The 18,538-nt window shown below is 36.1% G+C and overlaps 2 protein-coding genes across 3 annotated transcripts in view; one reads left to right on the plus strand and one right to left on the minus strand.

The window, feature by feature from the left end:
• Window positions 1-229: 229 nt before the first annotated feature.
• LOC128219094 (uncharacterized) lies at window positions 230-2,703 on the minus strand. The gene is made up of 6 exons (XM_052926917.1): window positions 2,381-2,703; window positions 1,979-2,125; window positions 1,497-1,628; window positions 1,166-1,281; window positions 760-879; window positions 230-361 (listed from the first exon to the last, which is right to left on the minus strand). Exons 1-5 carry the CDS (start codon window positions 2,492-2,494, stop codon window positions 783-785), a joined length of 606 nt encoding a protein of 201 aa, XP_052782877.1. The 5' UTR covers window positions 2,495-2,703; the 3' UTR covers window positions 230-361; window positions 760-782.
• Window positions 2,704-15,359: 12,656 nt separating this feature from the next.
• Window positions 15,360-18,538, plus strand: part of LOC128219091 (uncharacterized) — a 36,020-nt gene continuing 32,841 nt past the window's right edge. The window contains exons 1-2 of one of the 2 annotated variants that reach the window (XM_052926914.1): window positions 15,360-15,499; window positions 16,474-16,632. The gene's annotated coding sequence lies outside the window, so the exon portion shown is untranslated. The other variant, XM_052926913.1, reaches the window with a different exon arrangement.

The raw sequence follows: 18,538 nt of genomic DNA on the forward strand, positions 1-18,538 counted from the left end.
ATGTTGGTCAAAATTAACACGACTGCAGAATTCCTCCAATGAAAGTGCCTTTTCCAAAAGCTGCCATTCCTTTCCACTCTCATATTTTTCGTAGCTCGTTACTGCGCAAGGAAAATTGTCAGTCACAAAAACCTCCGGGTCAGTTAAAAAGTATGCATTATTAAATCGTGCAATGTACTTCCTCTCTTTCGATTTCACAAAGCCAGCTCCTCATGTGACATCAACAAGGAACAAATCGGATTCAAGATATATGGCATTCCATGCATGTGCATTATGGCTGTGTTTTGTGACGTGTTCACCGGGTTGACAACCATAAGCCTTTGCATATCCGCAAATGATTTTTACAGGAATACCAACTTCGCTGAAAAAGAAACACAGATTTTATATCTAGTAAATTATTGTCAGAACGGTCGTAAACGGTGTGAAATACGTAAACTGTTCGAAAACTGTATGCCAAATTCAGAGACCAAACATTTTAAAAAGGCACACTTGTAATAGCATGCTTTTCATCTGCTTATTTCTTTCGTGCACATAATATAGTAATTTGTAATGGGCACTTTGAATTGAATAGGGCAATTTGTAATGGGCAGTTTGAATATAATAGAGCAATTTGTTACGGACACATTGAATAGAATAGAGCAATTTGTAATGGGCACTTTGAATAGAATAGGGCAATTTGTCATAGAAATATTGAATAGAACAAAGTAATTTGTAATGGGCACTATGTTCTAGTACTTCTGTAAATTAGATAAACGAAACCTGCAGAATGCTTCAAAGAGACGTCAGTAGCCCTCACAGACGGTCAGACGGTTGGCTAGCACGGATGCCGGATCTGTTGGCTTCAGTGGCGCGCGGTTGAAGTAACCAGAAGTGTCGTAACTACAATATGAATCACATATATTTCAATTAAATATGCATATCATCAACTTTCGGCATTCCCTCATTGTAAAACATTAATTTTCTAAAAGGAGAATGGGTTTTACAAGGCGATTACACAACATGTACTCATATAATGATACATTGATATCAACAAAATCTCTGTCTATTCTCTTGTGAATTTGCCTGCCAGTCAAGTGCATACTAGGTTTTACACTATGTTCCCAATTGCATAAGTACTAAACCATAAACAATTAACAAATGATAACACATATTTTTTTTAACTTACTTGATATTATGAGTGATCCAGATGTAGAAAGCGCGCGCCCTTTCTACGGACGTGGTCGTCATAGAAACAAGAAACTCAACAAGCGTCTTCAAGTTATCTTTGGTTACGGGAGGTGCCTGGAATCGGAACAGTCTAATTAAAAACTGATATATAACCTATTATAGTATGCTAGGTTGAATGTCTCAGGCATTATCTGACCGAACATGATCGCGTTTTTGTGTCGTTCATTATTGTATTTAAAGATACTGCATAAAAGAGAGAATAAAATCTACCAAATAGAATCATCAGGACACAAAAGAGGTAAAACAAGAATACTTCAATATTATTGTACCCTGATTGCGTGTTGGTCATTTTTTTTGAAAGACATGTCATGCGGCATCATCACATGTCTAGGAATACGGGGTTCTTTCACTTCCGGTACAGGAGAAACCGGAAGTACCAGGTCATCATCGGAAGTGAAACTCTTAAAAATAGTAAGTTTATTGTTTTCAAAAAAATATAAAATAATGGAAAGGCGAATTAAGATATGAAGCAACAATTTTAAAACAATACCTACTATATTTAAAGTAGCATCGCTGATGTGAGTTAGATATGCAATAAACCAAAAATCTAAACGAAAAATATAGGAGAAAACATCTGAGGACTTCATTATTATAAAGTAATTAATATCATAAGTATCATAGATAAGCACTAGCAAGGCAGGTAGTTGTACATGAAAAAAATATGAACTAATTTGCAAGGAAAAATTAAAAGAAATTGAAAATCGACTTAAGTTTATCATAGCGACAAATGAAATATTTTATTATGCAAAACCTGCTTGTTTGTGGACGTTGCCCGTGGTTTTGTTGGGGTATATGTTTCTCCATGTTCCGTGTAACTAGAGCCTCGTCCTGTTTGAGAATCTAACGAAGACGGTCTATCTAGTGAGTCCTTGCTGGCTGTTGCAGGTTCCACCTTTTTCTACAAAATGCAAAAACATACGGAAATACAGTATTTTGTTCAGTGAAAAAATAGTTTTGATGAATCAGTTTCCAATAAACAAAGGTAAAGAAACACTTTTTATAATAATGTAACATCAAAAACGTGTGCGTATATTTTCTTTCATTGTCAGTCGAACACGAATCGTAAAATATTACGCCATTCGAATTTCAACACATGCATAAAATCAAAATAATGCGGATTTTTTTTTTATATAGAATGTGTAACGAGACTTACCCATATTGTTGGTTCCTGCCCCGGCTCGTACAACCGGATATTGCCCTCCTTATCTCTGTAAGCTAGAGGCTTAGCCAGATCTTCTCCACCCACCTCTTTAGCTTTCCGAGACATTGCGTAACAATCATTGACAAGCTTACGTCTTAGTTATAAAATTTCCTGTATTTCTAATATAATCTAACAAAAATGGTAAAATAATATCTAATAGAGACATATTTACATGTATTCCAAATAAAATTCTTGAGAAATGTTAACTTGTTTATATGCACATTTATAATCACTTATGAATGAATCTAAACTTTGATCTAAGAAATTTGTTTAGTACTCATTCATGCCCGCCCGACCTTATTGTTTATGTGTGCTTTATTTCACTACTAGTATTTACAATCTGATTGTTTATCAGTAATTTAATACCCAAGCGAGTTCAACTACATAATAAAACAATAAAACCTATAACAATGATCGATTTTCAATAGGATATTAAAAATCACCAATGTAATGATTAAATCCAAAAGTTCGGCGTATTATATTGAATGAGAAGTCTTGTGGTATTATCGATCCACAGATGTTGGTAATGTCGCATGCTAATAAACCAGAAACCATAGGTCATTGTTGAATATTTTCAGTAGCCGTAATTTGCAGAATAAGGTGTTGGCTGATTTAAGGGACGATTCAATTCTCCAATGTTTACCTTAAAATGATAAGATGCCCCCGAATATTTGCACTTTCGTCTGAGAATGCTTCATTCGAAATAATCATCACATATTAAAGAAAATAGGTGCTTCTTGTACCCTGGTACTGTGGGGGTTGCTCTCTGTGACGGCAGTTGCACAACTGTAAACTCAACAACATGATTTACATTGTATTTAAGAGATTTAAGCCTTTCAGCACAAAAGGGAAACGCGAGTATCCTTGGGAACGACGTATTTCCGTGTCACATACTTTCTGTAGCCACAGAAGTCCTCACAGAACTAGTATTTATAATAAGATTAAGCCTAAAATCAAACAAATATATCCCACTTCTGAATAATGATGTTGATTGAGCCTTTATTTAAACAGTGAGGATATTTTATCATTGCAGAACGAAACTGATCAACGTTTGTTACGAGCATAAGTGTTAAAAGTGCTAAAAGTAAGAAGTTGCTTCCCTTTGTTATCAAATTATCATTTTAGTTATTTGCCCTACTTTCAAAATTGCCTTAAGTGTTGCGAGCTCAATGCAAAGGTAAACAAGTATCTATGTTTCTCATTTCTGAATAAATGTGATGCTCTCATTCACATTGTCTGGATTATTCATTATCAACAACACTAAAACGAACTGTGCTTTTAACTTCAACAACTTGATGTTTTGCACGTAGACTTTACACAACAGAACTTAGTTAACAAACCTTCTTCTGTAATCAAGTTTGTTAACTTACTTTTGAATATTATACAAACTATGGCCTTTTGTTAATGGTATTAACTATTCTGGTTAAGGTTTCGCATATAACCACATTTAAGTCAACCTCACAGCAAATAAATCATACAATGCATTGAACTTTAAACGTGTGTTTCAAACTATCCGAGCCACTGAATTAATCAAGTAAGGGACAATCTGGCATAAAATGCAAATTATTCCCCTTTTTTAATCGACTTTTGGCAAGGTTGTGCATATCAGCAAACATAGTTAAATATCTCAACAACTATGTGATGGATGGCATTTATACTTATACAACAGTACTCAACCATCATCCAGACGTATATAATAATTCAAATTATGGCCATTTTGTGTTTTTTGGAAAATGTCGCTAAGGTTGTGCATGTAACTTCAATTTAGTCAATATCTCAGCAAATACTTAATGTATTGCAATGCATCTTAAGACAGGTGTTTCCAACTACCCAAACTACTTAATTATTGAAGAAAGTCAATATCTCAGTAGCTACTTGATATATGCAACTTTTAAATAAGATCTCACAACCATCCCACATACATAAATTATGAAGTTAGATAACTCTGTTTTGTATACCATATACATTTCGGCTGTTTGTTATTGGACTTATAAATGTTGGTAAATGCTATGCATGTGAACATATTTAAGCCAATTTATCAGAAACAACTTGATGAATTTCATTGAAAACTAATATAAGAACTAAACCATTTATCGTACTTAATAAATAAAGTAAGATAACTCTATTTTTGCATAAAGTGCAAATTAATTGCATGTGATATAATTTAACATTGAGCATTGAATGCATGTTTCACAGATACTTGCTATCCTTCAACTTAAACCTAAAATTCTCTGTCACAGTTCTTGCTAAAAGCAAAATATGAAACAACAACCTTTAAAGGTACTGTACTTTTTAATTGCAGAAATCAAAGCTGCCAATTATGACTGACACATGGCAACACGACTATTTGTTCGCTGTCACGAACGCACATATGCTAGATGATGACGTATTATGTGACATCACATTTCTGGCGGGAGAGGACAAACAGGAAGTGAGGTGCCATTGGTTCATGCTAGCAAGCCGCTCACCGGTGTTCAACACCATGTTCTGTGGCTCACTTCCGGAAGCCGCTGTCGTGGAAATAGTAGATGTGGATGCTGCCATCCTTAGAATGGTCATCAGGTGCGATATAGTTATTAACTCAATGCTAGTGTGTATAAACATTCAATATGTTTAAAGTCTTAGCATGATAATCCTTTATTTGTTTGTACATTATTATGTCCAGAAATGTTTACAACGGTACTAAACCTTCAAAGTTGTATTCTTATGCATCGTGGCAATGGTTATAAATGCCGCAAGCGTTAATGCTGTAATTACTTTATTGTCGATTGCATTTGCATTAAACTCGACAGAGTTGTTCCAATTGCAATTCAGTGTGATGTGTTGGTCAATCTATTCATGTGATTTTGGATTGGCAAAACTTCTTGAAAAGGCGGTGTGTTACTTGCAAGAACCATGTCATATAGTCAAAGTTCAAATCACACTTTTTGGCTATCAGTGTTATAACAAGGTAATGAAATGTGGGATTGTACAACCACTTTGCACAAATGCTCACCACGAGCATTTAAGATGACTGTATCCTAATCAAAGGTCAAGGGTATACAAAATATACATTTGGGTTGAAATTCCTAGATTTGCCTCCTGAAACTGTAACTTGGCCACGAAATGGGTTCTGTAAACGAAATTGACAATTTTTTGCAATTTAAAGGCGTCAGTCCGTGTGCAAAAACCATGTCTGCATGTCAAAGGTCAATACCCATTCAAAGGGCCATTGATAAGATTCCTTTTATTTCCAAACGTCTTTTGTCAGGTTTATGTATACGGGTGAAGTGCAGTAAATGCAAGATTCCGTCATGGCAACGATGTACGCTGCAAAAAAATGCGACATCCAACCCTTGACAAACCGCTGCAAGACATTTCTTGAAAATGAAATGACAGAAGACAAGGTCTGTATTATCCTTGACCAACCATTGAAGTTCGCAGAAAAGGATTTGATTCAACGATACAAGTTCTTCGTATCAGAACACACTTGCTTAGTGTTTGAATCTGACGCATTTTAGACATCTCTCCGGAAGCCCTTAGATTGTTATTTGAGGCTAAAAAGGAGACACCAAAACTATCGCCAGAAGATGTGTATGCATCATGTAAGAGTTGGCTGAAGCAGGCCTTTTCTACATTAAGGCTTGAGGTGACTGACCAGTATCTCAGACGACAACTTGGAGACCTGATACTTCTAGTTGATTTTGCTCGTATGACATTAGAATCGTTCGCTGACAACGTTATGCAGGAAGACATTTTGTCGGACAAAGAAAAAGTCAAGTTCCTGACATGTATAAGGCAACGGCAAAAGACAGCAGGAAAGCTATTCTTTGTTGAGATATTTTCTGAGAAATGTATACAAACATGGTATCACACTGGTAATGAATACGGAATATGCTTTAAAACTTCAAGAGATGTGGTACTTTGTAGTGTAGCCTTTTACCTTCCCTTTGAAAAGGGAGATTTAACTGGCGCGTTGGAAATTCTTGAGGACCAGACGGTCGTATTGACCTTGAATGTTATTCTTTCTTACAAAGAAAACGAAAAGTATGAGAATATACCTCTTTGAATAAAGTTAATATTTGCCCAGGTGTTATATATTCGGTGCGCCAGAGGCTAACTGGGACACAAACGTACTATGGACAAACATATAAAGGGAAGCAAGTGTTCCATGGTGTTGAAGTCGAATTTAGGAATGTACAAGCTGGAGAGTCAACCTGTGGTTCCAACCTAAATATATGGCAGATAATAGGTCTTACTTTTAACACAATTTGAAATTTCAATTTATGAAAACGATTCCTCTCTGACGATAATTTTGCGACAGCATATCTGTTTTAAATAAATGAGAATCTTCCCTCAAAGAATGTTAAACAACAAAAACAAGAAAACGTTCATAGTTATTATATGATCTGTTAATCAATACAAATGCTATTCCAACGTACTGTGTATTAAACAGTATGTCCGTTGTGGAAAATCCTAAGTACCCTACTAAATGTATTCACGATTGCTAAAATCTAAAATCCATTAATATGCTATATATATATATATATATATATATATATATATATATATATATATATATATATATATATATATATATATATATATATATATATATTTTATTTTCACAAATGCCTTCTGTCTATATGGCTAATTTGATTCAGGTAAGAATATTACACAGATTTCAGGTTTAGTCATTTCCCTAATTTTGTTATGAATAGGTTGTACGATGAAGGGAGTTACAGATGTTTGTTGATTTAACTATCATTATAGACCCATTGATGTAGCTGCCGTGAAACTATATTCACAAAATAGAATACACACACACAAACACACAGAGAGAGTACAAGCATACAATACTAGAGTATAATTAACAAACAGCGTCAGGTTTTAAACAATTTGTTTTTAGAATAAATGGATACGATCATGAATTAGATTGATTTACTTGACTAAGGTATAGTTGAGGTATATATCCTTATTTTTTATCATTTTTATTTTATTTTGTAATGTATATGCACGCAGATCTATCGCTTTCGCACTCGATATATTGACATGTATTGCATTGTCTATAACTCTTTTCATAATACGTTTTGATTTTGTGTCTTTTGCTAACTTATTTTTTCTTATATGCATATTAGTGTTAATGCATTGGACTATTGACCGCGTACATATATTTATAATCTCTCAGAAAAGTATACTCACGGACATTATGTCTACATGTGTGTCTTAATCAACTAGAACTAAACTATGCCTTGATTCATCTGAACACACTCTTTAATATAATAATTTGCCCGCCTTGGCCATGGCCTTCTGTATATTTTGTAAATAAATCTTGAATCTTAAACATATGTTCCAATATTGTTTGTACTCTTTCAACATGTCATCATGTACACAGGGGATATATAAAATTAAAAAATTAAATTACTTGAGACACAGGTGATGTTGAGACAACGGCGTGATTAAGAGCAGTGTAAGGTTTAGACAAAGGCAAAAAGTAAAGACACATTTGAGGTTGAGACAGAATTAGGGTTAAGACACATGTGAGATTGCGTTACATTTTACGAAAAATGTGATGTTGAGATATATGTTAGGTTGAAAACATGTGAGGTTGTGAAACATGAGAGGTTGAAACACATGTGAGGTTGAGACACATGTGAGGTTGAGAAGCATGTGAGGTTGAGAAACATGTAGGGTTGAACAAAAATTAAGATTGAGACACATGTGAAGTTAAGAAACGTGTAAAGTTGAGACACATGTGAGGTTGAGTCGCATGTGAGGTTGTGAAACATGTGAGGTTGAGATACATGTGAGGTTGAGTCACATGTGAGGTTGAGTCACATGTGAGGTTGAGACACATGTGAGGTTGAGTCGCATGTGAGGTTTTGAAACATGTGAGGTTGAGTCGCATGTGAGGTTGTGAAACATGTGAGGTTGAGTCACATGTGAGGTTGAGTCGCATGTGAGGTTGTGAAACATGTGAGGTTGAGTCGTATGTGAGGTTGTGAAACATGTGAGGTTGAGTCGCATGTGAGGTTGTGAAACATGTGAGGTTGAGTCGCATGTGAGGTTGTGAAACATGTGAGGTTGAGTCGCATGTGAGGTTGTGAAACATGTGAGGTTGAGTCGCATGTGAGGTTGTGAAACATGTGAGGTTGAGTCACATGTGAGGTTGAGTCGCATGTGAGGTTTTGAAACAGGTGAGGTTGAGTCGCATGTGAGGTTGCGAAACATGTGAGGTTGAGTCGCATGTGAGGTTGTGAAACATGTGAGGTTGAAAACATGTGAGGTTGTGAAACATGAGAGGTTGAAACACATGTGAGGTTGAGACACATGTGAGGTTGAGAAGCATGTGAGGTTGAGAAACATGTAGGGTTGAACAAAAATTAAGATTGAGACACATGTGAAGTTAAGAAACGTGTAAAGTTGAGACACATGTGAGGTTGAGTCGCATGTGAGGTTGTGAAACATGTGAGGTTGAGATACATGTGAGGTTGAGTCACATGTGAGGTTGAGTCACATGTGAGGTTGAGACACATGTGAGGTTGAGTCGCATGTGAGGTTTTGAAACATGTGAGGTTGAGTCGCATGTGAGGTTGTGAAACATGTGAGGTTGAGTCACATGTGAGGTTGAGTCGCATGTGAGGTTGTGAAACATGTGAGGTTGAGTCGTATGTGAGGTTGTGAAACATGTGAGGTTGAGTCGCATGTGAGGTTGTGAAACATGTGAGGTTGAGTCGCATGTGAGGTTGTGAAACATGTGAGGTTGAGTCGCATGTGAGGTTGTGAAACATGTGAGGTTGAGTCGCATGTGAGGTTGTGAAACATGTGAGGTTGAGTCACATGTGAGGTTGAGTCGCATGTGAGGTTTTGAAACAGGTGAGGTTGAGTCGCATGTGAGGTTGCGAAACATGTGAGGTTGAGTCGCATGTGAGGTTGTGAAACATGTGAGGTTGAGTCGCATGTGAGGTTGTGAAACATGTGAGGTTGAGTCGCATGTGAGGTTGTGAAACATGTGAGGTTGAGTCGCATGTGAGGTTGTGAAACATGTGAGGTTGAGTCGCATGTGAGGTTGTGAAACATGTGAGGTTGAGTCACATGTGAGGTTGAGATACATGTGAGGTTGAGTCGCATGTGAGGTTGAGATACATGTGAGGTTGAGATACATGTGAGGTTGAGATACATGTGAGGTTGAGAAACATGTGTGGTTGAGTCACATGTGAGGTTGAGTCGCATGTGAGGTTGAGATACATGTGAGGTTGAGATACATGTGAGGTTGAGTCACATGTGAGGTTGAGTCACATGTGAGGTTGAGATACATGTGAGGTTGTGTCACATGTGAGGTTGAGTCAGATGTGAGGTTGAGATACATGTGAGGTTGAGATACATGTGAGGTTGAGTCACATGTGAGGTTGAGTCGCATGTGAGGTTGTGAAACATGTGAGGTTGAGTCGCATGTGAGGTTGTGAAACATGTGAAGTTGAGTCGCATGTGAGGTTGTGAAACATGTGAGGTTGAGTCGCATGTGAGGTTGTGAAACATGTGAGGTTGAGTCACATGTGAGGTTGAGATACATGTGAGGTTGAGTCGCATGTGAGGTTGAGATACATGTGAGGTTGAGTCGCATGTGAGGTTGAGATACATGTGAGGTTGAGATACATGTGAGGTTGAGATACATGTGAGGTTGAGAAACATGTGAGGTTGAGTCACATGTGAGGTTGAGTCGCATGTGAGGTTGAGATACATGTGAGGTTGAGATACATGTGAGGTTGAGTCACATGTGAGGTTGAGTCACATGTGAGGTTGAGATACATGTGAGGTTGAGTCACATGTGAGGTTGAGTCACCTGTGAGGTTGAGATACATGTGAGGTTGAGATACATGTGAGGTTGTGAAACATGTGAGGTTGAGTCGCATGTGAGGTTGTGAAACATGTGAGGTTGAGTCGCATGTGAGGTTGTGAAACATGTGAGGTTGAGTCGCATGTGAGGTTGTGAAACATGTGAGGTTGTGAAACATGTGAGGTTGAGTCACATGTGAGGTTGAGTCGCATGTGAGGTTGTGAAACATGTGAGGTTGAGTCGCATGTGAGGTTTTGGAACATGTGAGGTTGAGTCGCATGTGAGGTTGTGAAACATGTGAGGTTGAGTCGCATGTGAGGTTGATATACATGTGAGGTTGAGATACATGTTGAAACAAATTAGATAGTTGTTAAGTGTCAGTTGAGGCACATATCATGTTGTAAGTCTGCGTAGTAACATATACGCGAATATTCAGCCGGTGAATTTGTTTAACTGTATTGTGTTCTTAATTGGTACTGGTTTGTTTTAAATAGACACGTGATATGTGTAAACTGACAAAATAGCGTTCTTGTTTTCGAACACATTCATTTCCTATACATGATGTGTGACAATTGTCAATATCTGATGATACACACATGTGGTAAATAAATGGAACAGCTTGTTCTTAAAATGTCTTTACAATTGAACAATAAAGTGTTTTAGTATAATTGTACATTTTGTCACAAATATTGAATGTTATTATGAAGTCATACTTGAAGAAGATTTAAGCCAACTTGAGTTGTAATTTTGAACACGTTGTTGTATGTTCCGTATAGCAGAAGAAATACATTTCACAACTAATAAAAGAAAGAAAGAAATGTACATACTTCAATTGACTCTCTGTGACCTTCCCATTCATTTGTACATACTTAGATCACTGATTACAAGGACAATAATTAAAAGCATATAATATTTAGATTAATAAGTGTTTAGTGCATGACGTATTACTGAAGCCTAAATCTTTGTAATTAGACCATATAACCTTTTTTTATATAACAACGACACACACGATAACGTAAAGAATATAGAAGTGAAATGCCTGGTTAAACGCAAATAGTTTAAAAAAATAAAGAGTGATTGATCCGGCTCGTGACCTTTCTGGTCATTTACAGTTATATTACTGTTGGTATGCGCTATAACAAGCATCTGTAAAATCAGTATTCCTGTTTTATATCGCAACGGAATTTCCAACTAAGTGAGAGTTATGCAGAAACTTCGCATCAATGCAGTAAAATTAAGTGAAATAATAACTACCATGTATGTAAACCTACTAGGCTGTAAAAAGGACTTTGCATTTCTGCGATCCAAAATGCAATATTAAAGCAATCCAAATTGGGATTCGAATTATTCGTATTAAAGCAGTTGCATATCCACCAAGCCATAAGGGTTCGCCAATTATGTTATTTGGGAACTCATTATGATTAATGACATGACCGTGAACTTACTGATAATTAGATAGTTTAACGTAATCAGAATGATTGTCTCAGTAATATATTCAGATGACAAAATATTTTCGTATCACGTCGTGCTCTATAAAATGCCCTGCATAGCACTACATGGTGCTGTGATTAAAACTTTGTTTGTGTGTAATCATGATCCGTCACGAACGAAACGTGCTTCTGAAAAAACAGCCAACAGTGTATTCACTTGCTTCGTAGTGAATACAAAAATCCACGATCTCGACGGATACGCGTTGGCACACCGACCTCGACGTAATACGGGATACAGGACGTCTGAAAAAAATCCAGTCATAATATGTGTGGAATGAAATTGTTATGGTGTGAATACGTTATTGCCAGCGATGTCGCGGATTTGCAGAGCACGGATAATATCAGCAAAAGACATTCGAATCAAATAACTCCCGAAACAACACGATTTGTTTCTCTAGCTTAAGAACCTTACAGTTGACATAACTCGTCAAGTCGACATAAATCACGCTTCCATACATGCTGGATAATATTTTCGCCAGAAGAACGAAACAGAGTAATATTCGCTCATCACAATTTCTACTTGCTTTCCTGATTTTCTTTAATAGAACGTTCTTGCTCTAAACAACATATCTCCAGAAACGCTACTGAGCGCTAGCACGCTTTTTTATATGTCCAACAAGTGTTATTTGAGCTCTGCAAGTCCAGAATCCTTGAAATAAAATGCTCACAATAATATTAAATTAGAAATATTCCTGAACCGGGATTTTTTTCTACACAGCAACAATGTACTCGTGTATTAAAATTGACGTTAATACGTAATTAGGTTTAAGGTAATATAACGTTACAGAAAACCAGTTTTACTTAATATAATCAATTTTCCAATACTGAAAAGTAAATTGCTGTAAACAAAATAGAGGAAATGCCATGAACGGTGCCGTTTGAACCGCTCATGTATACGAAATTTTGTATGGTCACCGTGATTTTACTTTTCAGCGAAGAACAGAAAACGTGATCAATTTCGTTGATTTGACAAAATACATAATGCCAAGGCTTAACTTCAGGCCATCTTTGCAGGCGTACGACGATTCACTGGCATATAAAAACTGGCTGTTCTGGCGGTCGGCGGCGCTATACATGTTCGACCAACTCAAGCACTTACAGAAAATTCGACGTTGACTTATTGTGCAACATTGCAAGTGTATATGGTTTCATAGCAATATTGAGCACAGACAGCACCAATCTTCTAGTTAAAGATGTCGTCTGCAACACGGAAGATGCAAAATGCTCAGCCGTCCGTTTTTCCAAGGGCCCTTGTTCGATAAAAAACGCCTTAAGTATGAAATGTCAAATGAGTTCGTTATTTAGAAAAGGAGCCAGATTGGGTGTTAAACGTTGACTGGATTCCCTTGGTGTTCCATAATTTGTAATATAAGCGCTCTCTATAAATGAATTTGCCATAATAAATATATTTTTGCGCTGGCGGATTTTGAGGTGTGTGTGTGTTTTGAGGTGTGTGTGTGTGGGGGGGGGGGGGCATCCGGCGCGCAACCCCTCTAAAAAATGGTCCTAGATTACTTTTATTTCAATATGGGACAGAAAAAAAGTAATAAAACATGCTCAAAATGCACCATTTTCTGGCTACAAGTTGTTAAAATGGTCTTGAGAAAGTAAAACCAAGCCCACATGCAAATAGTTTAGGCCATACATTTGACATTCTAAGGGAGGGCGCATGTCAAAAGGTTGCGCCCTTAAGTTACGCCCCTCTAACGTCAATTCCTGGAACCGCCCCTGGTTTGGAATCAGTCGAAATCCTACTAATTGGCATGTGTTCGTATGACATGAAATGCAAGCATTGCTTAAATACTTGCTGCCTTTTCATACATATAAACAACAGACAACAGTTACATTCTTACGGAATAGTTTCTTCAGAAGGTTCAGTTTTTAGACTATCTGCGCATGTGCGCAGGTAGTCTTAAGACCACAAACTCCAGAGAACTACTTATATTTATGTCGTTTTAACCCATTTTTTGTCTCAATGCGCTCTATGTTTAGCAGAATGACGTCGAAACCATAAAAATAGATTAGTTGTGTTGCAGTCCGAGTATGAGTTTTTGCTTGTCAGCTATTTCTGCGATGTAATTATGTATCCCGGCGTTTTATTTTTAGCAGAATATAACTATTTTTAGATCGTTATATTTATCCGATTAATGAGGGTCAAGATAGGAGGCTCTGGTAGGAAGATAACATATTGATATTCACTCTGAGTTTAGCCCATGATGTTCCAGAAATGATTACCGACCGCAAGTGTCCCATCGCCTGCAGGATTTGTTATTATAACCTGACGTGACCCTGAAGCACGCTTATTTGTAATGTTGCTTTTATATTTGACTTTTATGAGATAAGAAACAAAAATAATCGTCTAAGTTTAAAATAGTTGTATCTCAGGTTTCGCATTGCTAATGCTTCAAATACTATACATTGTAATTTACCTGCAACACAATAACAAGATACTATTCATTCTATGATTTTAGGCGTTTATATTTCTAATAAGATGTTTTCATTTTTTGCATAAAAGCTTCGTTCCGGTGTATTCTTGGCATAGTTTTAGACATTAGGCTTTCAATTTATATAAGCACACATGCCCTGATACGACAGTGAGTCATGCATACGTTTGGTGAAGCAAAGTATTTCGGTTTAAACCTGTTTAACATCCAAAGAGTACGAAGCATTTGTAACAGCACTAGTAGTATTTCTACACAGGTACTTACATAAAACATTAATAACATAAAATGTATCAATAAATTTTAAAAAGCACAATCATATTCTCATTCATAAAACAGACTAGTTCCGATAATCTAAAAATAGATTAAACTACATAAACTGACCGGTATTCTAAACATACAGTTTCTACATACATTAACTGACCACATGTTTGTCCTCACCGCGGGAAAACGACCATCTGATAAGTTCTGCATTTTAAAAGGTATTATTGCTAAAGTTGCTCGTTAAAATAGAATCATTTTCCTTAAAGAATTAAAACGTGTAAGTTCATAAAACTTGTCTAACGTATGCTATCTAATCAAAACACCGAAAAACCTTTAGACGCGACTGAAAAGAGCATTTACTGTAACTTCAAATACATGGGTTGCGTCGACTGAAGTGATAAGCTGTGTATTTTGAATGGAATTATTGCTGAAGTTGTCTGTAAAAAATGATTTTCCCTAAACAAAACGTGTATGTTAATAAAAGGAAATGATATATATATATATGATGTATTGTATTTTCCTTTTGTATGGTATCTAATCAAAGCAACGCAAAACCTTTAGAAACGCTTGAAATGGGGCATGCATTGTAACACTAAATACATGGGGATATGGGATTACGACGATTAAAGTGACATTTACAAAAACAAAATGACACAAGACGCCATAAAGATATAGATATGTTTGTTTCCTTGTCCAGTGTGGGCACAAGCGCTCTCGGCACATTTTTCACTTTTATTTATGTGCCCTTCAACCATTCCCATAGTTCAAATAAAATTTGTAACTCTCACATATTTGCCCGCAGATAGTCTTTCAGCGCCTCGCGCTTTGATTGTTGTTATCGATTAAGTAGTAAATATTTTTGTTGTTGCTATACTCGGAAAATAAACCGAAAGTGAAAGTAAATAAACCTGATAAGAGTGATCGGTATTGCATTTTTGAAAAATGATATACTCGTATATTGATTTCCGTTTAATCTTCTTAACTTGAGAACACGGAAGTATAGGACAGTGTTTAAGTGTTTTCTTTCTTTTTAATAAAATAGTTAAGCACGAAACATATGGTAGGTCGATACCAGGTTCTTTTTAAGTTTTTCTTATTTTATTAATTTTAAAGGTTCAGATGGGAATTAAAACCGATTATTTACTGTTGAGGAGATGTGTAATTATGTGTAAATATCGTAAGATCATATAATCGTTTAAATCAAGGCATTCCACAATAGCGGCATTATCGTACAGGGATAGGTTAGTAACCTTATTCGCTACATGTTACAATTATTTAACTTTATCTTAAGATGTTTTGATTTTATACAAAGAGGGGTGAAACCTAACGACATTACACTACTTCATCGCAGAAACATTTTGAAATAATGACGAAAAACCTCCCTTTCATGATATATTTGGCGTACACTGTACATGAAAAGTGTACTTTATCGCTGATGGGGGATGAAATACGCTTAAATTGTTATTACATATACTGATGGTGATCATGATTAATTTAAGACATATAATATTGATGAAAGTCGATGATGACGATGATGATGATGATGATGATGATGGTGGTGGTGGATGTGATGATGATGGTGAAGATGCATCTTGCTGCTGCTGCCGCTGCTGCTGATGATGATTATTATGATAATGCTGGTGATGGTTGTTGTGGTGATGATGGTGAAGATGGAGGGATTGATGATGACGATGATGATGATGATGATGATGATGTTAATGCTTCTGCTGCTGATGATGATGTTAATGGTGGTGAAATGATGATGATGGTGGTGGTTTGGTGGTAAAAGTATTGTCGATGGTAGTGATGGTGGTGGTTTAGGTGACGATGCCGATGCTGATGTTGATGCTGGTGGTGGTGGTGCTGCTGCTGCTTATGATGGTGGTGGTGGTGATGATGTCGGTGTTGTTGTTGTTAGTGGTGGCGATGATGATATTCATCATTGTAGACTGTTCGTCCAAACACAGTAAAATCTATGCTGGAAATATCTATAACTCGATGTATATCTAACAATATATGTTTACTAATTTCCAGTCGGTTTGTAATACCTGCATTGCTTCAACAATAGGCATTCGACTCATGCCACCATCTGGTGAGGACACTGATATTCGGCCGTATCGCATGCCGACTGTCGTTAAGACAAGATTCTACTGTTTTACTGCATTGCGACAATACCAGCATCTTACTTTAGAGGTAGGTTACTCTGATTTCGCCTTAATAAGCAATCAACCAGATATATTTTATTACATACCTAAATCAACAAGCAATACATATCGCAAAATAAGTATAAGTACATTCAAGTGCTATTAGGCCGTATTCCACTCTGCTGACGTCACATCATACGCGTGTCATTACGAGATTTTAAAGTGACGTCTTTAAACAAAATATGACATTTATTATCAAAATATGTTTCTTTTACCTGATTTCACCAGCAATGTATACAATGAAAGGGTTTGTCATACGGCGATTTGATCCGGAATGTCTTATTGGAATCTTGTTTTGATTTCTCTCAGCTGGCGCCTCGTGAAAAACAAATCTGCCAACTTTCACTCGAGTCGAATACAACCTCCCGATTCAAAACGCAGAACTTATAACCCGGATATATGTTTACTTTTACTTAGAGACTGAGCATCGTTTTCGGCCAAAAAAAAAAATACATTTGGTTCGGGTTACCCGACCCTACCTACGGAATAGGCGCCGACCCTACCGTTTTTATAGTCAGTATGAAAAAAACAATGAAAAACTAAAAAAAAATTATTATTTTTTTTGCTTATTTTTTTTTTTTGCTTTTCAATATGTAGTTTAAAACCTTAAATGCTTATATAGAAGATAACTTTAACACCATTCTCTAATGATGAAAATGACATTCTTATATAAAGACTAATAAAAAAAAAAAAAAAGCCTACCTACCCTACCTATTTTTGAAAAGGATGTAACCCTAACCAAACAATTTTTTTAGGCCTAATTATAAACTCATATTTGGCGTTTTGTTTATTTGCGAAGGATGGGTATCAGCAGTTGTATTAACAGCATCCGGATTAAGTTTGCAAATCCGGAATTTTTGCAAACTTATTTGTTTTATTTTTCACCCAATGTTTTTTATTTTTGTATTTTTAAAATGTGTTAGGTAATACTAATAAGAGATATTTTTTGTTTCCTGAAATTTAATTTAGAAATATGTTTTTTTGGCATTTAAAGTCAACTTTTCCAATGGGAGTCCCATTGGAAAATGGCCTTCCCATTGGAAAATGGCTTTTTCAAGCTTTTCCAATTGGAAAACTGGCTCTATTAAAATTGTGGGAGAATTTGGAACATAATTTTTAAAATTGAAATTGACTGTTTAATTAAGAATATTTTACACTCATTACATGAAAAATAATATATTCATTAAAAATGAAGAACCGATAGATTCATTTAAGGCATTTGTTTGCGAATCCTTCCCATGAGTGAATCTTTCCAATTGGAGGATTCCCACATTCAAAGTGGGAAAGTATGAACATTGGAAAATTCCAATTGGAATATTTGGTTAATGGGAAAATTCCAATTGGAGAATAAAGTTCAGTTTTAAAATGGGAAATTTCCAATTGGAAGGACAGGTAAGATTTTGTAATGGGAACATGTAGGAAATGGGAATAAAGAAAAATATTGCCATATTTAAAGCAAAAATTAGCAAAATGACACTTCTTTCAATGTCCTTACCTGTCAACTGTCGACTTATCCATATTCCTCATCGCTGTTATACTATACAATGGTTAGCATGACGTCTAACCATCGTATTGCTTCATTAACCCTGTATCAGATACTAGTACAATTTTTTATCCGATTGAAAAAAAGACAAACAAAAAAATCCATCTTTCATCAATGTCACAAAAACGCTGTCGTTAAGCTTGATTACAAACATCTTGCCATTTAACCGATTATTTTCAAGGTTAAAGGCAACTAAAATTTGGTCAAGAATTAGCATTAATGAAGTTCTTTGAAGTCGAAGATATAAACTTTTTTACACTTCTATCTTTGTTAAAGACCACATGATTATGTTCATATATTTACACAAATTATAAAGGAGTCGGAGAGGTGATGGAGATCTATTGTATGAAAA

Source organism: Mya arenaria, chromosome 15 (genome assembly GCF_026914265.1).
Source record: "Mya arenaria isolate MELC-2E11 chromosome 15, ASM2691426v1".
In the NCBI taxonomy this organism is placed as follows: Eukaryota; Metazoa; Mollusca; class Bivalvia; order Myida; family Myidae; genus Mya; species Mya arenaria.